The following is a 24,557-nucleotide window of genomic DNA, read 5'->3' on the forward strand; positions in this document are numbered from 1 at the left end:
AAAGTCATATTCCACAGGATCAAACTAGAAATATCATTATGTAGGCTATGGGAAGACTGTTAGACCCATGGTATCTTACAGTGTTACTTTTAACTATTTTCTAAAGATTTCCAGACTACTTCCAATTTTTGTCTTTCCAATGGCTAATAGAGAGACTTTATGTTATTGGTACCGACAGGTCAAATGATGCAAATAGGCATTCTGGGAGAACCAGACTTCAAATCAATGAAGCACTTTCAGCTTGTTACAGCTTTGCCAGCATGAAATGCACCCTGCTCTTGAAAGAAAGCACTGTGAACCAAAGCACGTTTCCAAGCGTCACTTGAGCCATTTGTCTGAAACATGGCCTTAGAATAGAATTGGAGAATCAGAGAATCCTGACTAATATGCAATAATTTGCCAATTAACAGAACAGAAATTCTCAAATCCCACATATATGTATTAAATTAACGTCTCCAGTGGAGTATTCTATAAGCCTTCAGTCCTGCAAAAAAATCACTATGAAAGGTTTCCCCTGTCAAACAGGTTTCCACAGACTGATGCAAGTTTGATATATAGGAACTAGAGATCCCCAGTTTATTTCACCATACAACACTACATCTTGATGTTTACTTCTAATGCCAAGCCGTAAAAGGGTCAGTAGGTATGAAGCATGTAGAAGATGTCTGGCATGTGGGCAGTGTTGGACGCTTTGGCTCGTGCAGCCACCACTGCTGTTCCAGTCACCACGTCCATGTGTCCCACGCTGTTGCCCAGTGTGAAATTTTGTGTTAGCCTTATTTGGCAAATTTTAATTCACCGGTGAAGCCATTTCACTTTCCCTTGGCACATTGGTTCTGCTTCCTGGGCTTCAGCTCAACTCTCCCATTGTGTGCACTATGGGACAAGTTAATTGTAACATTCTCCTGACATTTTCATACTTGCCCTCTTCGCCCGTCTATGATGCCTGCAGATTATTCACTTCTCAGACAACTGGTCAACTAAAGCGGTACATCATTCTGACTAGCCATGCTGATTTCCCCTCCTATTTACACACTTCAAGAGCCTCATTGGCTACTCCAAGGCATTTTTACTCTGGGCAGGATGGCTCCAGACATTAGTAATCACATCTGGGATTCCAAACTTAAATTCTAAAAATTTAGAGAACCTCATCCTAAGCTATCCTTTTAATATTCCCTGGCTTAAAAAGCAGTACTTAGGTTCTTAGCACTTCTTATCTGAACGCCCATTCCTAGAAGCTTTCTTTCTAAATTGACAATTGACCTCAATGTAGTTAATACATATAATCATCTTGTATTGAATGTAGTGTAGTCCTGTGATGGCCCTGACTCGAGGATCTATTTGTCTAGTCATTCTTGCCTGGAAACTCCGCACATTTATCTGAATTGAGAAAGTTTTCATTTTTTCTTTCTAAAAATTCCATCAGGGTTCTAGCTGTGCAAGAAAATGCTCAGAGCTTTGATGGCCTGGTATCATCCAGTGGTCTCCTGCCTACGCTACTGAGTTCTAAGTTTACACATGAGAAGCATTAACTCTGCATCTTTCTTCTGTCCTAGCAGCATTCAGAAGTTGAGGATACTGTCAGCCTGGGTTTTCTTTTGTCCCTTTTTGATTTCATTGGTCCCCACTCCCCACCGTTACCACCCCCATTCAGCATTTGTTTGTTCACAGCTAAGTCAGTAGTACTCACACCTATTGGAAGTTACACAATGCACCCTAAGGCCTTAACAATAAGTGTGAATGCTGGAGAATTCTCCGAAGATCTAGGCCCCTCAAACTTGCCAGCCTCATCAGTTCTATGGGGGAGCATTCTAAACAAATATCTTTTATTGGGGTCTTGGAAGGAGGTCATCAGTCTTTGCTTGAACACTGACATGACTTCACTTTTAACCAACACACAAAGCATTCACCTTATATGTCTTCAACAAAACTAAGTAGTTTTCCTTACATTAGCTATAAATATCACTCAGTTTAGCTACTATAGCTATTTTTTCAACTAACTATGGTAAGTACACAATGCACATACACATTTCACTGTACTATAATAACCTCAGAACATGCTATGAAGTAACTAATTTACATATTCACAATAACTATCACAACCTTTTCATCAAGTATGCTGTCTTACATTCTTTACTGTGTATCTTTCTCCCCACCCCCTTTAAATACTTATTCTAACTCTTACATAATATGAGTGACTATCATATTTAACCATTCCAGCTGCTGTTCTATGAATACACTCTGATTTGTCAGAACTTTGCACAGTACATATTGACATCACTTGACTCCTTTACTCACTTTCCCCAGTGCAAAAGCCATTCTTCGCTGGCAATGGTGGTGTGTTCTTGTAATCTCAGCACTTATTAAGCCAAGGCTGGAGGGCTGCCACCACGAGTTTGAGGTCGACTTTGTCTATATTATCAATTTCATGCGAACTAGGGCTTCACTGTAGGCCTAGGTATGTACATGCAAACACAACTAAAACAATAAAAACCAACCAAACAAAACCCAACAATAAAAACAAAACTATGTCACTATTTTCCAATTAATTTCTCCTATCCTTTATCTCCTTGTGCTCTTAAAGGGTACAGTTCTGCCAACTTCTATTAACTTAAAAGCTTATTTTGTCTTTTATTTGGTTATTACATCCTGCCCAATATCTTCCTCCATAGCCATACATCCATTCACTCCTCATCAAGACCCTGCTGCAGGGCAAGAACTATCTAAATTGCTGGGTATCTAGAGGAGTGAGTGTAACAGATCTGCCCTGGTGGAGTTTATGTGCTGGTAGGGAAGGCAGACAGTGGGTTGGAAAATAATTATTTAGTGTTAGAAATTGAGAATTGCTCTGGAAGAATAACATAACCAGGCAAATGATGCTCAACGCGCTAGAGAATGGTTTGAGATTTTTAGCTGGGCTGATTGTCCGAGAGCAAAGTTAGGGGGCCCTTTAGCCGTGAATCAGAGAGATGGATTCTCAGTTCCAGTTCTACCAGGGTGACACCAAACACCCTTCCTAAAGCTCTCCTTTCTAACAAGGCCATTTATGTGACCAGGAGATTCCCTTCATTATGACTTCCTATAAATATCCTCACGCCCTATATATCTGTTGAACAGGCTACTAAACCTGTAACTTCAGTCACCGAGAGTACAGACCATTTGTGCTGACTTAAGAGTTATTGAGAACAGTGGTAGTTTAAGGGATTATGTTCTCTCTGCTTACCAACTTTCCTTCATAATTTAATCAAATGTCAGCCAGTGGTATTTAAATTGCACATTGTTCCTGCAATAAACTCTTGTTTTCCTCCTTGTTCCATGGGACCATGATCTGTGTTTGTGGGTTTATAGAATGGCAGGGTGGGCTTCACTGTGAAGGTCACAAAAAGTACTCAGGAATATAAGAGAGGGAACTGATAGTACACAGGAAGAACATATGTGATGTCAGTGATGTCACCCAAACAGGGACAAGAGGAAGATAATTAGGCAACAAGATACAAAGAGTAGGTCAGGCTAGACCCTGTGACATCCTGCAGTGCTTTACATTTTGACTTTGGGAGAAAATACAAAGCCTTTGGAGGGATTTAAACAAGATAGAGAGATAGTCTGACTTTAAGTTTTAACAGCATTGTTCTGGTTTCTGTGATGAGGCAAGACCGCAGGAAGAAAGGCCTAGGTAAACAACTCGAGATGAGGACATTGCAGGAAGAAAGGCCTAGGTAAACAACTCGAGATGAGGACATTGTGTTCAGTATCTAGGTGAAAATGACCAAAATTTAGTCATTAGGGTGACAGATTTTGTAGATAATCTAGTCAAAAGTGAGATATGGATATGATATGAAACAAGAGAAGACTTGAGTATGACAATTAGGATTGTGAGTCGGGACAGCTAGGGAACTGGAGGGTTTTACCGTGTCTTCTCGCATCAGTGAAGTCTGGCATCTGTTCCAAACTCTCACTCAGAAGTTAAGTCTTTTATACCTGTGTACAACTTTCATGTGAGCCTGTGTCTTCAATAATTTGTAAGCTCCTTAAAATCAGCATTTCTGCATGTTTCTTTTATCTCCTTACGGATCTCAGTGTAGTCCTTATACCTTAACAATTTAATTCATGCCAGAGAGTTTGTTGGTTTGTTTTAGAAAACACATATTTAGAATCAAATCCATATCCTCAAAAACTATGTGCCAATAAATGATCTGAAGTCCCAAGGCAATATCAACTGTCATTAATTTTCAGTAATAGGAAGGACCTTGTGAACGACTGAATGATTCCTTGTCTTGCTCATAACTAAGTTTCCATGGTGGACACTGGATACCAAACAACTGTTCAGATCTTCTGATAATCCTGACGTGACTTGTCTTTGCTGTGTCACTGGATTTTATGCTCACTAAGATCTGCTCACCTACCAGATGTCAACATCCCATTAAATGAAACGAACCTGAATTATCTCTATTCTTCCAGCAATGATATCTAAAACATATAACCAATCAAACTAGAGTTCTGGTTTGTTTCCTTTGAGAGTGGTAAAGAAAGAGATATTTGATAATATGTCTTTGGATATTATTGGAAATCTATGAAACATTGTCTGTGTTCTAAAATAAAATCAGGGTAAGGATAACAAATTTAAATTAAACATTCATTTAATTCTCAGCATGCTTTCTGCTGTCAGGCCATCTGTACGCAATCTTGGCAAAAAATTAAAAAATAAAAAAAATCAAGGATAGTTCATCAAGCATCTCACTTAGGAATTCAGGGCTACAGAAAACCGTCTTGGTCACTGTCAGGCAGTAAGCACAGACCACTGTTTTGGTAAATACACTGGCCCAATGCTGGCTAAAATTTTTGTCATAGAAATTAATATGAAATCCATGTGTTGGTTAAAATTAAAAGTGTTAGATGATGTTTCAAATAATGAAGAATAATTAATAAACACTCAGTGAAAAGGTCTATAAAATAGATAATGAGTAAGTAGGTGTTAGTTCAAAAATTAGTTCATGAGTTGGTAACTCAGACCCTTACGGATAAATGTTAATGGAGTTTTGTTTCTAATTTCAATGTTACTCTAAGCTGAATACACATTGGCTTGCTCACGCGAATTCATAGACCGAACAAGGCAGACTATGGCTCTATAAAGCAGCTCTTAGTTACCCTGAGAGCAAAAGTGTAGGTATTCGAGATCAAGTCACTCGAACTTTTTTGTCCTCCTATTAACCTGTTCCTTTTGTTTGTTTGATTTTCCTTTAAATCAAAATAGTTCTGTGTTCTGCGGCTTTTTCTTCCTAGTCTCAGAACTGTATGGTATCTTCTAGTGATTCACCACTAAACTATTGTACCCTTGCACAGGTTTTCCATGTCCTTGCACAGGTTTCCATGCCATTTATTCAACAGATGATTTTTTTTTCTACTAGAGAATGCTAGCCTCTCAATGTCTATTTTATGTGGAAAAGTTGAAAAGTAGTATTACTATAAGCTCTGTCTTTTGTCATTGGAATGCCACCTACACTGTGAACCATTCCATTTGATAACAATGTTCCGTGAGTGGTAGCCCAGGAAGACTTAGGTATCATACGCATGTCAAATAACTTGCCTTTGAGGTCTCACCAAGCAAGGCTGTCCTCTGTGCTGATGCAAAGCCAGAAGCATTTGAAGAGAGAAATTAGGCCTAATCGGAAGCATGTACCTAGCCAATGATCGTGTCACTGAAAGGGACTCAGTATTGATTTAATATTCTGTACGAGTACACTGCTGTGAGTGGCAGAGAGACTGCTCTAGAAGCTACAAAAATAAGGAAATGTGAGTGGGGAGGTGGCCTGTGCTGTGAAACAGGCAATGAAATGAGAGTGCAGGAGGTGACAGACATCAGCACTTCCAGGGATGCCACTTCTCCAGGACTTTTCCTAATCCTGTTCTAAGACAGTGCAATGACCAATAATTCCTGCACTAAGATGTCTTAAGAATGCCTTATAGAAAAATTTAATGAAGAAATTCTGTATCTCCGTATGTGTATAGAGATAGATGTATCTAGTTTTAGCATGGAGGTAAGCATATTCTATAATTTTAACCACTCTACAAAATGTATTATCGGATGCCTGACTCTAGGGTTCAGCACCCGCTTCCCTCGCTTAGCTCGTTATCTTCAGTAGGTGCCAGAAGATTCAAATGCTGATTTTATCGCACAAAAGGATCAAGGACCCAGAGGCAGAGAATATTGACATATAGGAAAAGTGGCAACAATAAATCATTCCACGGTGCGCAGGGAAGTGGAAATCATCCCGATCAACCCTTAAAGTGCTTGGCTGAGAGATACACGTGCAGCGGCAGAGGAAACTGATTAACCTTTTACTTTAGAAAGATCCCTCAGGCAAACGGCATGGTTAATGCTATGAGGCGCGTGGTGTTTAATAGCTGCTCGGCATCTCGGAAGGGTGAGTTGTGGCAGGAATGGCGCTGCTAGGTTAGAGTCCTCACAAAGCCTGGGTGTAGTTCACTCTCTTCCCCTTATGTTTTGTCAGCTTTTTCTTGAATGTCTTTTTGAGCAGTTAAGTGAGTGAATGATGGGGCTGAGCCAGTGGGAAGGGGAGACATACAGAACTATAAAACCGGACACCTAGCTAAGATGTTGGTCTATCGGGTCGAAGCCATTGCATAGCACGGGGGCCTGTCCTATAGGAGACACAGAACTGGTCCCTGCCTTCCAGTACCCACATCTAAGTGGAGCTACGTATGCAAATGATAAATGGCAGACCTCGGACGTGCTGTGACATGACTGAATGCCCACCAGGTGACTGGAAGAGGACAAGAAAGGACAGATAGCATCTGAGTTGGTCATCAGGGATTTTGGGAAGGGTCTGATCTAGGCTTTTGAATAAGGGAGCGCAGGATCAGGTGAAGTATTCTAGAGTAAACCACAGTCCTCAGTTGGAAATGTACCTGAAGGTCATGGGGGGTGTAGAAAGCTGGTCTAGGGAAAAAGAATTTATATGTGACCTTTCTAAAAGGTTTGGCTAAAAAGGGGTGGGGAGAACCAGTATATAAATTGCATGTGATTCTATCTAAAAGTTTGAAATTCATAATTTAGCAAATGGATGAGAGAATCTCCATTTAGGGTGAGTCACTAGGAGGCAATGCTTAGAAAAGCAAATACGTTGAAATCAAGAGGCAAGTTGGGTGCTGTTTGCAGTTAGAACAGTGTGTGTACCTGGATTGGGATAGCTGATCCGAGAATTATGGAAGGAATAATTAGCCTGACCTTGCACAGGGAGAAGATACTTGACGTAGAGTTTGGATAGGAAGAGCCTAACAGTGTCTGATTGTGCAAGGCTGGCAGAAAAAAAAAGATAAGTTGTACTAGATTTCTTAATTAGGATTTTTATTGTTGGGATAAAACACTATGACCAAAAGTGACTTAGGGATGAAAGGGTGTATTTCAGCTTTCAGTTTATACTCTGTCAACACTGAGGGAGGTAAGAGCAGGAACTCAAGGTAGGAACTTGGAGGCCGGGACTGGTACAGAGGGTGTGAAAGAACACTGCTTACTGACTTGCTCCCCTGGTTACTCAGTCTGCTTTTTTATAGCACTCAGAACCACCACCCTGGGTGCCACCAGACAGAGTGAACTGAGCTCCCTCACATTGATCATCAATCAAGAAAACATGTCACAGTCTTGCCCACCAGCCAGTGTGATAGGAACATTTTATTAAACCAGGTTCCTTTTTCTAGAATGACTCTAGCCACCATGTCAAGTTGATATAAAACTAGCCAGCAGACCTACAAAGTGGAGGTGGTAAGTTTAGTTTTCAACAAGTAAAATCTGAGATGATGCTCTTCTTTATAGTAATATCATTGAAAACCCTTGATGTCTCAGGCTAGCGCTAAGAAAGCCAAAGTCCAAGAACCTGGCCAGCAAATATATATAGTTGTCTGTTGGTATTTGCATGTGGGTGTGGGGGCCTACAAAGCCCAGAAGACAGTGTCAGATACCCCAGAAGCTGGAACTATGAGTGGTTTTGAGCCTCTTAATATGTCTGGCAGGAACTAAACGTAGGTTCTCCTCGAGAGCAGCGAATGCTTTTCACCACTGTCCCGTCTCTCCACCACCCTAGAATTATACCATTATAGATCTAATTTAAGAAACTTTGAATTCTAGGCACTTGATTATAATGCAAAGAGTTTTAAGGCACTTAAGGCTTGATAAGGAAAGGGATAGCCCCCTACAGTGCTATTGATGTAGACTCAGATTCCTTGGTAAAGCATTATCTATAATCAGAAATTTTAGATGGTCTTAGTGTAGATTGGCTATGTCTAGTTTATCTATCTACTCTTGAAGTTATTTAAATGGCATTTAATTATATCCATTGATTTCTTATTTCTTCCCTTTAGAGATAAGTTATCTCTTGTGATATTTCATTCTTGGCTTACATTACCTTCTTTAGTTTTTTTTTTTTTTTTAAGAAATACGGTCTTTTTTTTTATGAATAAAATTAGACCAGAGAAGCATCAAATAGGAAACAGTCCATGGCAGAAAATCTCACTACTTGTCAGTGTAATGTGTAGAACATGGCTTCTAATTTAAGTTCTTGCAGTCCTAAGATAGGAATCTAGGGATGTTGACAGCAGATGTGTTGTCATTAGTGAGGTTAGTCATGGACTAATTACTTTATTAGAAATGTCACCTTCTCTTCTATCTATCATAGCCTCGAGGGAGTGAAGATAAGGGGTGGGGGAAGATTGCTCAGTGGTAAGAGCTCTTGCTTTAGAAGCATGCAGACCTGAGTTCAGATTCCCAGCACTTGCCTTAAACCTGTGCAGCCAGCCATACAAACCTGATGCTGTTCGGGACAGAGATAGGAGGACTGATGGGTCTCGCTGGCAGGTTCAGTGAGAGACCCTATTTCAGAGGAGTAAGGTAGAGAGTGACAGAACAGAACAAAACTGTCTTCTGTATGCATGCACAGTCACACCTCAACACACACACACACACACACACACACACACACACACACACACACACAGCGCACACTCACAGCAATAGTCCCCCATCCCTTATCTTCACTTTCTCGAGGCTACGATGTACCCATTGCCAGATAGAAGAGAAGGTAACATTTCTAACAAAGTAATTAGCCCATGACTAACCCCACAAATGACAAAACATCTGGTGTCAGCATTCCTAGATTCCTATCTTATGACTATAAGAACTTAAATTAGAAACCATGTTCTACACATTACACTGACAGGGAGTGGGATTTTCTGCCATGGACTGTTTCCTATTTGATGCTTCTCTGATCTAATTTTATTCAAAAAAAAGACTGCATTTCTTAAAAATTCTAATGAAGGTAATGTACACACATACACACAAACACATAGAGAGTGAATTTTGTCATTTCTATTGCACAGTAGTAAACATGTACTTGTCATATTATAAAATGATCTGTGGTGGAATGTAGCAGTGTATTTTTTTAACTGAGCAAGCACATGGAATAGAAAAATGTGGTGAGGCCATTCATGACAAAAAAGAGTCAGACATGGATCCCTTTGTGTGCAAGGACTTCATCGTCAATGATTTTAAGAACGACTGAATTTCTTACAATTCCCTTGGCCAGTTTGCTTGGCTGGGGTCTGATAGCATACCTAGTAGTAGGTCACTGTTGCTGTTAGGATCCTGGAGAATCCACTTAGAGATAACAGTACTGGTTTGCAATATCAGGCAACTGCCTGAAGAGAGATGTATGGAAAAACATACTCATCCTTGGGCTCTACCTCATTTTATTGCATCTTCAGGGATAATGCTTCAGGTTAAGTCTGGATACTAGTGACAGAAAACCCAAACTGTTGACTTAATCAGAAAAGTCAATTTATTTGTCCATCCTATAAAAACAGAAAGAGCTCAGAGCTCGATGAAAGGTTCCCTGTGCTCTGTGAAGTCTTTGTAACGGATGTTCTCTCGAACTCACCCTGTCTTCTTCAAGGTGATAGATTCCCTTTTTATGGAGCAAGGTGACAACTTTCACATGCCAGAAAGCAAAATAGAATAAAGGGTTAAAAGGAAAGATCTCAGGAGCTGCTTCATGATATTTTTGCCTTAATAGCTTTGGTCAGGACCTCACCATGTATCTTTTTACTAACATGTAAAGGAGATGAGAAAATGAACTCTTTCTGCTGGCTGAACATGGTTGAACTCAACCCTCTACCAGATGAATTATGGGAAGAATAGATACTGGGAGAAAGTTTCTACCCCAAGGTCTTCCGTGTCTGTTATTAACAACGCCATAGAATCAGCGGGTTAAATGTTAGAGCTATACGAACCACAGTGCTCACTGAGGAGAATTGTGCAGCTCCGATGGAGAATGAGGGCTGTGACTCTAGAGTTTCTCAGATGCAGAGGAAAGAGAGCATCAGTGTCTTTCTCTTATTCACAGGAAAGTGAGCATCAGTGCCTTTCTCTTATTCACAGGAAAGAGAGCATCAGTGCCTTTCTCTTATTCACTGCAATGTCTTGTGAGTGATGTATTCAGCTTATTGAGCAATAGTAACTAATACTTCAGAACTACTTGATAAGGAATACAATCAATTCTTATTATTGAAACTGTAGAGTGAAAAATTGAGTACACAGTTGCCAGCATCTACATTGTACCTCTCTACAACTTGACTTTCCCTATTGAAAGTAAGCCGAGATATACATGCTTGACTGTGAGTAAGGGTGAGTCTTAACAAAGTGTCTGAATTTAGCTCAGCAAATGTTTTGGATTTTCCATGTTTCCTTATGCTTCGTTGACATAATCCTGTAAGCTCTGTACTGTTTTTGTAAACTCCTACTTATTCATATTGCTTTTCATTAGGAACATATTTATATGAGTGCCTTCCCCTTCCTGTTATTGTAACAAAATGGGAATTGGGCCATCCTCGGATGGGTAGGACTTGGGTGGCACCGTGCAACGTGTTTGCTATTTGCCTAAGGAATGACAGACAGCTCTGAATCTCAGAACTAATGTCAATCAAAGTGAAAAAGTCTGGCATGTTTCTCATTTCGAAATGGTGACAGGAGAGTGGTGGGTAAGAAGCACAGCTTGATATTCCAACTTGGATGTGACAGTTTTCTTGTGATTACAAACAGCAAAGTCATTGTATTGAGAGATATTTGTGTGCCAACTCTTAAATGCTCTTTTGCTTCTTTTTCTTTCCTTCTCTAAGCCCCTCCTCTGTTCTGTGGCTTTTCTTTTGTAACTCCTCCAGACTACAGCTTTGTCCCCCCTTCTTCCACTCCTTTCTGGTCAGGTACTGCTTACTGCTTTTATATGTCTCTACAACTTGCTTCTATGTGCAAATCCAGTATTTTGGCTTCTGTGTATGGCTTCCCATGTAAATTCATCTCCTCAAACACAGTCCCTGTTGTTCCATTACACCATTCAAGTCACTCTTCCCTGGCTATAGCATCATTGTTTGCCATGGCATTGTGTGTGTGTGTGTGTGTGTGTGTGTGTGTGTGTGTGTGTGTGCCATAAACTTCAATGTGACATTTTATATTTTACCATGTGTCAGTGTGGAGAGATGGGTGAGGGAATGGGAATTTAAAGGGAGATGAACTACTCTGAGCAATCATCCGTCTTGTCTGAAAGACTAGAAGTCATAGTGGAGAAAAATTCAGTTTTTGTGCATTTCCATGAAGAAAATAAAAAGGACCCAAAAGTCTCAACTTCCCCTCCAAAGAGAAGAATAAGATTCAGTATGCATTTCTTGAATTGAGGAATCATCTCCACCGTTTCTATAGCTCTTCAAAATGTCCAGGCATTTTGATCTGAATTTCTGTCATTACCTGGAGAGTTAAATGACATTTATATGGCTCTGAGCCTAGATAAGTACATTTTCTGGTGGGTTTTTTAAAAATTAACCTGTAAGTCCCTATAGAACATAGAATTCTGAAATAGGCCTTAGAAGTCAGCTAGTACAAACCTTTCATTTTATAGATGAGAAAAATGTGGCCTAGAGGGGTTGAGAGGCCTGTGCGAGGTCACACAGTCAAGTCTACAATTGGGTTTCTCCATCACAGGGGTGTTTTTATGTGCACTGACTTTAAGAACAGTGCCTTGGCAATGGGACCATTTTCAGGAAGGAAACCATTAAAGTGGTTTGTGTCCTGAATGGTAAAATAAAATGACCTATTTTTACTCCCTTTACGGTTCTGAAATCTACAGTATTGCCATTCGTTTATCTTATGATGGACACCTGGAGACTTTAAAAAAGGCTGTCATTATAAAGCCATGAATGATAGGCCTGAGGTCCCTGTTGCCAAGCAGGTGGACTGTTCCAGGGTGGCATGGGTCATTATGAGCTACCTGGGCACTGGGAACTGCTGTAATACAGATGGATGGCGTTTCCATTTGTTGCTTTTTCTTACACTTAAGTTCCTTTACCATTTAAGATTTATAAAGTCCCACCAGTCTCAGGGGAGCTGTTCTCAGAATCATAGCACATATAATTGAAAACACTTTATGACGCCCACAGAGCAACAGGTGGAGAAGTTACTACACAGCCTGTTAGGAAGCACCAGAGACCAACAAACGTGCACAGCCTGAATGGAGAGTCCTTTTCAGACAGGGCTGACTCCTCTCCTGCCACCAGGGATATTAAACAAACAGAGGATCAAGCAAAGCAATGGTACCTTGGTCCTGGATTTTGGTTAGACAGTGCAGTAAACATTTCAGTGTTTCCATGAAAAGAAGAAGTTGGCGTGCATGTCCTCACATATACAAAATCATATGTGAAATAATAACTTGGTTGACCCCAGACGGTTTAAACATAAAAAGGTTGACTGGGGAGGAGACTGTCACTTACTTAGAAGTGATGAGATTGATTTCATAGACTTTATCAGAGCCCAGAATTCAGTTACTCAGAATTTAGTCAAAGAAGTTACCAGGTGAAAACCAGAAAGCTTCACCCCAGAGGTTCTATTGAGAAACAGAATATAGTGTCCTCAGTTGTAAGTTTATGTTAAAGTTACCTCAAATCCATTCACATAGTCATTTCCATTTGGCGTGGCTTTACAGAAGCTTTATGACGAGTGTCAAAAGCAGAACAGTGGACATTTAACTGTCTGGAATGAACTTGATCATACCTGATTGGATTGAAACAGCAACTGTGCTGCTTTCAAACTCCTGCTGTCATTGTCACTAATCTGTAAGGAAGTCACAGCCCTGCATTTGATAGCACCAATAGCAATGGTCTCATTAGGTTCTGACGGCTGGATGCAACCGACTTCACACTAACTCAGACTCTGCCTTGTTTCTTTACAGTGCTAAGTCCCAAAGTTCTGGGCATTGCCATCGCTCGGTATGACTTCTGTGCAAGAGATATGCGGGAGCTCTCCCTATTGAAAGGAGACATGGTGAAGATTTACACAAAGATGAGTGCAAATGGCTGGTGGAGAGGAGAAGTAAATGGCAGGGTGAGTTGGCCCTTCAATTGTGTCAGTTCTTTGTGAATGAGAGGGCTGGACAATCACTGGCATGATAATGTTGTGGACTTGTCCTTTCAGCAGTCTGGCTGCCAAGGACTGGAGGCATGCATTGCCATTCAAAATGGCTTGGGTCAATACAGTAGGGGCCACGAGTTGACTGGCACATCAGAAGAGTTGAGCGGTCTTTTTGTCAGTAGTTAAGCACCACTGTATGCAGTTTATATAAGCATCAAGCATTTCCAAAAGCTCCCAATCCCTGTTGGAAAGACTGGGACGGAGTACCTCTGTTTTTCATCCATATCCTGTCCTACCAAAGAGATAGAATCATGGTGCTGAGTCCCATATTGCCCTGATATGTGTATTCATTTGTGAGCTAGTGGATTAGAGCCCTGTTTAAGCTCATTTTATTACTAGGTTTCTATCACTATCTTTATGAGGCCTATCCCTGTCCTTGCTGTTAAGCCAATGTTCCCACAGTAAGCATAAAACCCCAGCATAATTAGTGTGTTGGGAAAATAAGGAATTTTCTGTCTGTAGAATCCTTTGAAGCACTAGAGGTGTTGATAAGTCTGTTCCTTATCTCCCGTAGGTGGGCTGGTTTCCATCCACGTATGTGGAAGAAGACGAGTAAAGTCCAATCCAGAGTTGATCCTGCACCAAAATCTCAGGCAACACAGACAGAAACCTGCACGCCATTATGAGTTAACTCAAGTGTTTAGAAAGCAGCGTTCTTGGCTGTTCAACACCCTCTTTTCTCTCTTCCTAAGTCTTAACGCTGGGATTTCTAAAGATTCTGGTACTGACAGATTAATAGCTTGCCTAGAGCAGTGCAAGAAACAACCTGCCTGCCTACCATTGTCAGGAACCAGGGCAAAGCCAACCGCTTTCCTTCCCCAAAAGAGTCCTGCAAACACATCAGGTTTCTCTTCATTGGGCCAGACACCATGGATCCAACTGTTAGGAAATGCTTCCTGCATATTTACTTTGTTCTTACAGTTTTTGATGATACAAAGAAATACAAGTTTAATTTTGCTTTTTCCCAGCATGAAGAAAAAGTAGAGTCTGCCATCTGGGAAAGATCCAGCTTGCTGGAGAGATCCAGCATTTCTCGTCTTAAATTGTTCAACAGGTGACTCACTGCCTGGCAAACACTTTTATCCCCAGATGTTACTCATGATAAAATAAAAGAGCCTCATGCTCAGGTTTGCATCATAAGTGATAAATTACAGAGAGGGTTTTAATTATTCATTTGATGTCCTGATTATATTTCCACACTTCTTTATAAAGAAGAAAAAGAGAAGCACTTGAAAGGAAGTGTCTTTGTATGAAAGCCTCGCAGTTTTTGTGGTTTCAGAGGGTGTTTTGGAAATGTCATGCCTGACAAGGAATCGTGGCCGGGCAGATCATGCTTGGTTGCCAGGAATCCCAGAGGTAGAGGTGTTTACAGAGACAGATCAAGTGCTGTAATCAATCCATAGGATATCACTATATAGCTGCAATAGCTATGAACACAAGCCTTCCTTCTCTCTAGAGACCCGAGGCATAGTTGCTGATTTCCACTGTTTTTTATTTTTTTTTAATGGTAGCACAAAAGAGCTTTATTGAGGATTTGGGAAGAAAGGCACACCGAGTCCTTCATTTCTTTCTGAGACAGAAGGAACCTGATTTCTGTGTTCTCATGGCTCCTCTGTTTTCCCTTCTGAAGCCTTTCTTGCTATGTCTTAATCAGTAGGAAGATCCACTTTGCAGCATGTTTCTTTCTCCAAGCTTTCACTGTGTTCCACGAGGAGTCTAAGTATCTTCCTCCTGAGATGCGTGGAGTCCCTAGTTGAGGCTGACAAGTTAAGATACTAACTTGCCCTTCCATGGTAGAGTATTTCTTTGGTAGCAGTAGCTATGTTCTGTCAAGATTCAGAAAATGTTTCTGCTTGGATAAAAGATAGAGGTATTTTTATCTTAGAAGTGATCTCTAAGTGTCTCTGATACCAGATTTTTGGGGTCACCTCTAACATGAAAGGGCTGAGGCAACCTGTCCTCTCCTGTCTCACAGGAGTGCCAGAGCCTGTTTCGTGGACACATCTCCCTGGAGGAGACCCCATCGGGGCTAGGACTTTTCATTTAAATAGACTCAAGACCTTTACCTCAGAATTATGTAAACTGTGATTGTGTTTTAGAACAATTGAGCTTTTGTATATGTGTAAATGGTGATGAAAATGTATTTTATAAAATGTCTGTATAGTGAACTTGTGCTGACAAGGTCTACTCTTGGAATGGATTCCTACCTTTAAGGTCTTATCTGTGTCTTGGGGATGTTTTGTATGTTAGTGTTGGCAAGTGTTGCTATGGAGAGTACAGCTTCCCACAGGTTGAAACACTCCTGTGTACAGTATTGTAGCACGTATTGTTTATTTCAGTCAATAGACTCCCTGCCTCACGAGTGCAATGTGGTCTTCCTGTTGCATTTCATTGGCCTCAGCGTTTCATAGCGGAGGACACAAGAGCCTCTCTTCATGACATTACCAATGATGACTTTGTCTACATTTAATACTTTGTATTGGAGATTTTAAATGCCATGACCTGTGTAGATTTCTAATACCAAAGACAGACATAAATGTTTTCCATAGACTTTGTCTTGCCTGTCTGTAGCCCCTGTGTAATATGGTGAGTTAGAATGGCATTTTACTTTGTAATATTTTGTAAATATGTCAATAAAATAGTTACTACTTGCATTAAGAGTATTTCTTGTGTGTGTGTGTGTGTGTGTGTGTGTGTGTGTGTGTGTGTACGCACATGGGTGCACATGCACGCATGGGGTACTAGGGATAGAACCCAAAGGTCTTCTGCATTCTATGCAAACAGTATGATTTCTTGAAGGTTGAAGGTTTTTATCTTTGAATGGTCTTATACCACAGATTCCAACCTCGTAATTAGCTAAGGAGTACTAACCCTGATTTTGGTTGGGTTTAAGTTCAGAATTTCTATCAAAATTATCATAAGCTAAACTCTGCATTTGCCAGTAGCATCTATTCCGAACACTAGTGAGGTATTATATGGTATACTAAAACCCTTATGTGCAGTTAAAGCTACCCCATTATCCTGCATCATTGCTATTTTCAGGTGAGGATGCTGTGGCATATTATTAGGTTACAACATTCCAGAGGTCACATGGCTGGTAAGTAGGTGACAAGACATGAGCCATCAGGCTGTTACCGGTATAATCATTACCGCATTCTTCCACACTTTATAGAGGAAAAAGATAAGAGTATTTTGAAGCTCACACTGCCACGAAAAAGCTATTTGATAAATAAATAAGGATGTAGATAGCTGGAAATGTGTTCAGAATTCAGTTATTCTGCTCCTCCTAGTCCCTAAAACCAACTTTTGTCGTTATCATCACTGTCATTCTCAAGTAGACGATTAGATAGTTACTGTCTAACTTTTTAATTCCCTAAACATAATTCAGACTCATTTATTAGATTGAAGTGGAAAGTCTGTAGGTTCTAAATGAATCCCTCTGAGAAGGGAGTTGAATCAACTGATGTCCCAGGAAGACAGAGTTTCTGTATGAATTAGATCTGAGTTCAGACCTAGTTCTGCCACTGGCTTTCCAGAGTAAATATTTCTTTATTTATGATAAATGATAATTATATGAGAGCTGAAGAAGAAGAAGACAACATATGAAAAACGCTATTTGTATGAATGCTGGTGCATAGTAGGTATTCAAAAATAATCTTGGTCTCTCCTTTGCTCCAGGAATCATAAAACATGTATTCAGATGCTCAATCATGAGCTCGCTGTCTTTGTTCTGAGTACAATGGAGAGCAAAGGCTTTGTTTTTCACGCATAGTTTAATTTTCAGCATTCAGATGATAGGCAGACCAAAAGATATATGTTCTGGGAGATTAGTATGCAAAAGCACAGACAAGCTCAGACATGGTATTTGACAGCTCCACGTGCTTTTAGCTAAGAAGACAGAATTTTCACCCAGCTCGAACTCCTTTCAACTCTCTTCATGTATCATTTGAGGTTGCACTGTAGCTAGCTTTCTGGGATTGCTTGGACTCTGATGAGGATGTGATAGACCTGTTTGGGCTGGCAGACTCTGGAAGGCACTTTTTCTAAGTAATGAACAAGTGTCAGAACAGAGGTCACAAAGAATCCTCTCTCTCGTTAGGTTCCATTGATTAAACCATACTGGGGGCGGTGTGGAGAGGGGCTGTGACAGAAAAAATGGAGTTCCTTTGAAGCACTCTAGATTCTGACTTAGTCAGAAAATTCCAGAATCTCTGAGGACAGTGTGACTGTAATTAATTTTGTAGGCACATGGCCAGATGGCAAGAATTCTGGGTGTCAAGTTAGAATGCACATAAAGTCAGCTCATATCCTTCCTCATGAGTCCTGAGCAAGATGAACTCTAAAATAGCCCAGTGCCCAAGCTGGGATCTGGCTTGCTCATATCACGATGATAAAAGGTGCTGGCAAGGAAAGGCTCAGACCTAGATTTCTTGACTCTAAGTCATATCAACGTTTTCTAAAAACCTCCAAGCACTCAAAAATCCTCTAAGATACTTTTGATTTTCTAGTTCAGTGGTTCTCATCCTGCCAGTCCATGACTCTCTGAAGGGTCGATGAAACCTTTCACAGAGGTTGCCTATCAGAAAACACAGGTATTTACACTACAATTCATAACAGTAGCAAAATTAAAGTTGCAAAGTAGCCAGGGAAATAATTTGATGGTTGTAGGTCACCACAGCATGAGGAACTGTATTGGCAGGTCACAGAATAGGGAGACTGAGAACCACTGCTTAGTTGATTCTACAATTCCTCTGGCTTTTCTTCTGAGATTCACCCTGTAGGAAATCGAAGAATGCACTGAGTGTGACTATCAGTAGACACTGACATTAATTCTGAGTCTGATCAAAGACTGCTTGTGGGTTCGCTTGTGCTCTGATGACCTCTTCCGAGAAAGGAAGGATAAACTGTGTACACCAGCCATTTATTGTATGTTACTTCATTGATCTCCCAGAATCACTCTAAGAATCCATGGAAGATTGATCTAGTCATCTTTGAATCATAACCCTAGCTCTGGTTAAGTGGATCTTCTTGTCCTGGAGCATTTTATTAAGGCTCTGGACTGTTTCGCTCTTTCCCGTGACCCACCTCTCTGTCTATGCTACAGGAAATGGGTGGTTAGGGATTTAAGCTTAGACCCAGCCTAGCTGTCTCTACTATTGGGTTGCAAAAGTTGCCCACACTGCTCATCCTTCTGCATCTCCCATATTATAATAGGATGACAGCAGCAGCTGGCTGTGAAGGACTGGAGAAGATAACATGTAAAATGGTTAAGAGAACCGTCTGGCAGATAGGCACCAAATGAAAGAATTATTTTTCTTTAATTGCAACTTGGCTACTATTTTAATACACACATAAAACTAGTGTTACAAATTTAAAATGTTAACACAGATAAGGAAATAAAAGTTCTCTTTGAATGTGTTTTTAGCCTTTGGAAGAAACATTTTGAGTTAACTTCACATCAGTGATCCCTTAAAATGTATGCACAAGTGGAGTGCCAATCAAATGCTCTACTAGAGCATGGTGTATCAGTCAGCTGCTGCCATGTAACAAATTACTCCAAAGCTTCACAGCTGAGGACCGCATTTGCTATTGTACAGTTTCTTTGGATCAGAAATCAGGGAGTAGATTAGCTGATTATTTTCAGCTCAAAGCTCCCATGAGGCTTCAATCAAGGTGTTTCAATAGCCAGAGCTACAGTTACTTTCTAGCCTAGCTGGGGGGAAAAGCATCCTCATCCTCCATTGTGTAGACTTAACATGGTTGCCTCATCGTGTGGCCGCTCACTTCGCCCAGAAGACATAGCCAAGAGAGAAAGCGTGAGGGTACACAAGATGACAGCTGCTGTTTTTACAATAGTCTCAGAAGTGACATCCAATCACTTCTACACTGGCTTATTAAATCCAGCTCCCACTCCAGAGAAGGGATTACACAAAGACAAACACGAAGACCTGGGGTTTCTTAGAGGCCTTCCCAGTGGCTGCCTACAATAGACAGGTAAGCTAAAATGTCCTAACGTTCAATAGGAGGTCCGGATGAAAGGCGTGGGTCATTTTGAAAAAAAATTAGATAAGTCTGTATTTTGGGTCTTACTAAAAAGCAGCCCCTCCAGGACTCCTCTGATCTATATTTACTGAGTAACACACCCATGCAAAGCCATTTTTCAAGGATGAATTGGGGTGGGAGATATCTCCCAGGGAGACTTTTTTTTTCTTCCTCATTTAGGAAGTTCCTTCTTGAGATTCAGCTCAGGAAGGAGGACAGTTAGCCGATATGTAAGAAGTGGGCTCTGTATTGTATTCAGGAAAAGGAAAATGGGCACAGTACTGGGCATGCCTTGGAGCAGGACCATTGAAATTCTAAAACTGTAAGTTCTTCAAGTTTCTGCAAAATCGGGTTTTCTTTTTCCTCCTGCTTCACTCAACAGATGTGCTTCGAGTTTTCTACATACAGTTCAGTCCTAAGCTTCAAAACACAACCACAAACCTGACACAATTCCTGTGTTTGAGGAACTTAAATCATTGAAGATTACAAACAGGAGTAAACAGGAATAAACCAGAAAAATACGTAATGTGAGTGACTGCTTAGTATTATTATCGGGAAGTGGGCAAGAGAACGCTATTTGGCATAGGTGGCCAGGGATGTCTCTGTGATTGCTTCCCCCACCTCTCCCACCACAGAAACCTAATTTAAGTGGTAAAGGGTAAGCAATAGGAGTACGCAAACATTTCTTTGGATGCTTCTAGCCATTCAATATTCCTCAGTTGAGAATTCTTTGTTTAGCTCTGCACCCCATTTTTTATAGGGTTACTTGATTCTCTGGAGTCTAACTTCTTGAGTTCTTTGTATATATTGGATATTAGCCCTCTATTGGATGTAGGATTGGTAAAGATCTTTTCCCAATCTGTTGGTTGCCATTTTGTCCTAGTGACAGTGTCCTTTGCCTTACAGTAGCTTGTCAATTTTATTTTTTTAATTTTTTTATTGGATTTTTTATTTATTTACATTTCAAATGTTATACTCTTTCTCGGTTTCCTGTCCATAACCCCCCTATACACACCCACCCCCTTCTTCTATGAGGGTGGTCCCTCACCCACCCACACACCCCTTCCTGTCTCCCCACCTCACAGTCCCCTACACTTGGCAGGACCAAGGGCTTCTCCTCCCACTGGTGCACCACAAAGACATCCTCTGCTACATATGCTGGAGCCATGGGTCTGTCCATGTGTACTCTTTGGATGGTGGTTGAGACCCTGGAAGGTCTGGTTGGTTGGTATTGTTGTTCTTATGGGGTTGTTAACCCCTTCAGCTCCTTCATCTTTTCTTTGACTCCTTCACTGGGTACCCTGTTCTCAGTTCAATGGTTGGCTGCGAGAATCAACTCTGTATTTGTCATGTTCTGGCAGAGCCTCTCAGGAGACAGCTATATCAGGCTTCTGTCAGCATTCACCTCTTGTCATCCCCAATAGTGACTGGGTTTGGTGGCTGTATGTATATGGGCTGAATCCCCAGGTAGGGCAGTCGTTCTAGAAACTCATTATCTGCGGCTGCACACACAGAGCCTGCTTGTAGAGGCTCACTTTCAGAGTGTCTTGGCTTGTGGCAGCACAGATCTAATTTGCACTCTGTGTGTGTGTGTGTGTGTGTGTGTGTGTGTGTGTGTACCTGTTTGTAGTGTATGTGTGGGGACGGGGGGGGGGGGAGTGAAATCTCCACTTCTTATATAGGTATAAAGTTACATAGAAATAGAGTCCCATGCTACTCCATTATGTCTCATCATAATAAATTGTGAGAAAGCAGGTCACATTTGAGAAACCAGGAGTTAGCACTTGGACATATGAATTTGGAGGGTGGATCACAGTTCGATTTATAATTATCCTCTTCCTTATTTTTTCTGATTATTAGAAAAAATTTTAATGCAGATATTTTAACAGCTATGGAAAGGGCCAAAGTGCTTGGGAAGAGAGAGGTGAGCCTTCAAGAGCTCTTTTACTTCTCAGAAGGCATGGAGCACCTGTCAGTCTGGCTCAGCCCCATGGGGATAACCAAAGGCTTAGCTTTGGTTGGTAACACCAGCTCTCCTGGGGACAGGCACCTCTACTTATGTATTGCCAGCTTCTCAGGCCAGCATCCCCACTAGAAAATTACCTGTTTTTAGCACCCTGTGTGTGTCAGGATCTCACACCCACTTGCTAGTAGGGGGAAGCTCCTAGGTGCTTTTGTGTGAGTGAGCTCATTAGGAACAAGCACCCTATTTAAATGGATTAATGAAACACTCCTAAATTCTGTGCAAATTAGGGCTGCATAATATGTGGAAGAGGAGAAGTGTGCTGTGGTTTTTCATAGAGGTGGGAAATGCCCTCAGCATTTATTACATTAATGATGAGATATTGTTGCTTACTGGTTTGAAGGAGAAAATTTGCATTAATAATATCTGAAGCGATGAATATAAATTAGTGCTGAAAAAAATGTTCCTTTTACCTTTATTCAGCTTCCTTAGTTGATTTAGTATATATTTTTTTAATCTTGTTTTTAAGGACCTACCTAAAATAGGTATTGAATGGATATGGAGGAGAGACAGACAAGAGAAGAGAGTGGCAGATAAACCTCAATTAATAATACTGGAATGGTGCATTTAGTTACTTAATATCAGTTCAAAGCTGAGGAACAGAGATGCCGGTAAAAAACATCTAATGCTCCCTCTCGAGACTTCTCAGCACAGCACCAAGTCAATTCAAGCCACGCAAGAAAAGAAATGAAGCCTTTTTCTTTGCTTCATGTAGACAGTGTTTACTTTTGTTTTCTGTTCATGAACTTTCATGGTCACATGGCCAGCCATTTTTAACACAATTAGTCACAAGCTTGTTAGCATATACATATATTACTGCCTGCAGTTCTGCAATACAACGAATGAGGAGACCAAAGGCACGGGGATGAGGAATCCAACGAACCAGGCCCAGTCCTGCCTCTTCCGCTGAGAAGACAAGAGGCTGGGAGGAGAGGTCCAAACCTCTCTGAGTTGTTCCCATCTTCCTAGAACCAGAGGATTAATTTCAGTGATTCATGTCCCTACTGTTCTAACGCACTATCATTGATCATCAGGCCACTCAATAGACAATTTGGCTGGGCTTTTATCACATGGAACCATATTTGTAGATGGGACAAAGAATTGAGGTAGAAATGAAACTGGGTGGACAATTTTAAAGGACAGAAGGTTTGAGTTGCTTTCTTCTGAATATCAGTATCTTCGCCATCTCACTCTAGTTCAACAAGATCTCACCTAGACCAGGGATCTCGCCTAGGGATGGTGCTACCAACTGTGAACTGGGCCTTCTCTGCCCTATCAGTTACTATCAAGTCAATTCTCAGGGTTATGTCCGCAGAACAGCCTGGAACTATAACTATTTGAGGCTCTTTTCAGGAGATCCTAGGCTGTGTTTAATTGTGTTTAATGCTCACCAGGACATCTTGATGCAGAATAATAAAGAATATTACAATCGTGGGAAAAGAAACAGGATTGTATCTGCTTTCTCAAGGTCTCATTGTGGTTTATGGGTGGAAGAAGCTTCACTAATGGGAGACAAGGGTATAACCTGGGAAACAGAGTAACCACTACTGTATAACCTGAGTATAAGCTTCACTAATGGGAGACAAGGGTATAACCTGGGAAACAGAGTAACCACTACTGTATAACCTGAGTAAGGAGACAAGGGTATAACCTGGGAAACAGAGTAACCACTACTGTATAACCTGAGTATAAGCTTCACTAATGGGAGACAAGGGTATAACCTGGGAAACAGAGTAACCACTACTGTATAACCTGAGTATAACTTTCTTGGCTATGACATAAATACAGGTTTATGAGAAAAAGAGTTTGGGGGCTTTTTCTGTTTTGCTTGTTTTGTTTTTATTCATTTACCATGTTCTCTGAGCACCCAGTGTTAACTTTTACTCAAGCAGGGATCTCAAAAGCATGAGACAAAAAAAATTTTGTAAGGGATGTCAGCGTATTGGCTTATGATATTTTCTTTGTGCCATGATACATGGTTAATTGTGAGCAGCTGACTGAGAGCAGGGGATGATAAATAAATTGATCCCTTATACAGATATGAAGCTCGACTTGTCTATTCAACATTAAGCTAAAATGTCAGGAAGAAAACTTGGAATAGGTTTGAGGGAAGAGGTTGAGATAAAAGAAACAAGGGGGTGCTGTATACTAGGAGTAGATGGAAAATTTTAAGCAAATAATTATGGGATGAGAAGTAAGCCAATACAAACCCTGGGGTACTCAGTATTTAGAATAGGTTAGCAATATTTCAGCAATGGAGAAAAATTAGTAGACTGTCTACCAACTTTCCCCATCACACCTACTCATCTACTTATATCCTCAGCTGTTGCTATGGGAACTGTGTCTGTGCTCTGCAAAGCCCAGCACTTCTCTTACTCATGGAATCTATTCTCTCTGAGCTCTAGGATTCCATGGCCAATGGTCCTCTCTCCATTTTGCAACTCAAAGTCCATTTCTCCCTCCAAGTCTTCCATAGGACACAAGTACCTTTCTTAAAATAAATTAAAAGATCAGTCCCTTTGTCCTCTCCAGGGTTGACTTTTATCCTCTCTAAATCAAGCTCCCCCTAACAGTTGCTTAAGCTGCTACCATTGACTTCTGCACTTTCGCTATCACTCAGACTTGCTCCCCCTCTGACTTTTGGTTTCAATATTCTATAAAACCTTCTTCCTAAGCTAACACAGTCACATCCAAAGGTCAGCTCTCAGCAGCATTTAAATTGCTGATGATCTCTTTCCTTCTAGAAAATGCTTCACCCAACTTCCAAGATACCTTGTTCTTATTCTTTTTCCCATCCATACAAGCCGTTATTTGCTGGCTTTTAGAGATGTTTAATCTTGCCTGGGAACTTCACAGAGTTGGGAAGCACCCAGGAGATTATTAAAGTATTCTTCTGGATGTGTCTGTGAGGAAAGGCATTTTTAGAGAGAACTAAAAGATGTCGGCCATAAGTTGGGAACCTGAATGGGG

The 24,557-nt window shown here is 40.8% G+C and overlaps 1 protein-coding gene across 2 annotated transcripts in view; it reads left to right on the forward strand.

Moving 5' to 3' along the window:
* Positions 1 to 16,176, forward strand: part of Vav3 (vav guanine nucleotide exchange factor 3) — a 342,484-nt gene extending 326,308 nt beyond the window's left edge. The window contains exons 26-28 of one of the 2 annotated variants that reach the window (XM_017590775.3): positions 11,185 to 11,268; positions 13,284 to 13,435; positions 14,037 to 16,176. In XM_017590775.3, coding sequence (XP_017446264.1) covers positions 11,185 to 11,268; positions 13,284 to 13,435; positions 14,037 to 14,078 — 278 coding nt within the window. In that variant the 3' untranslated portion in view covers positions 14,079 to 16,176. The remainder of the gene's footprint in view (positions 1 to 11,184; positions 11,269 to 13,283; positions 13,436 to 14,036) is intronic. The other variant, NM_001191714.1, reaches the window with a different exon arrangement.
* The last annotated feature ends 8,381 nt before the right edge of the window (positions 16,177 to 24,557 follow it).

Source organism: Rattus norvegicus, chromosome 2 (genome assembly GCF_036323735.1).
Source record: "Rattus norvegicus strain BN/NHsdMcwi chromosome 2, GRCr8, whole genome shotgun sequence".
Lineage (NCBI taxonomy): Eukaryota > Metazoa > Chordata > Mammalia > Rodentia > Muridae > Rattus > Rattus norvegicus.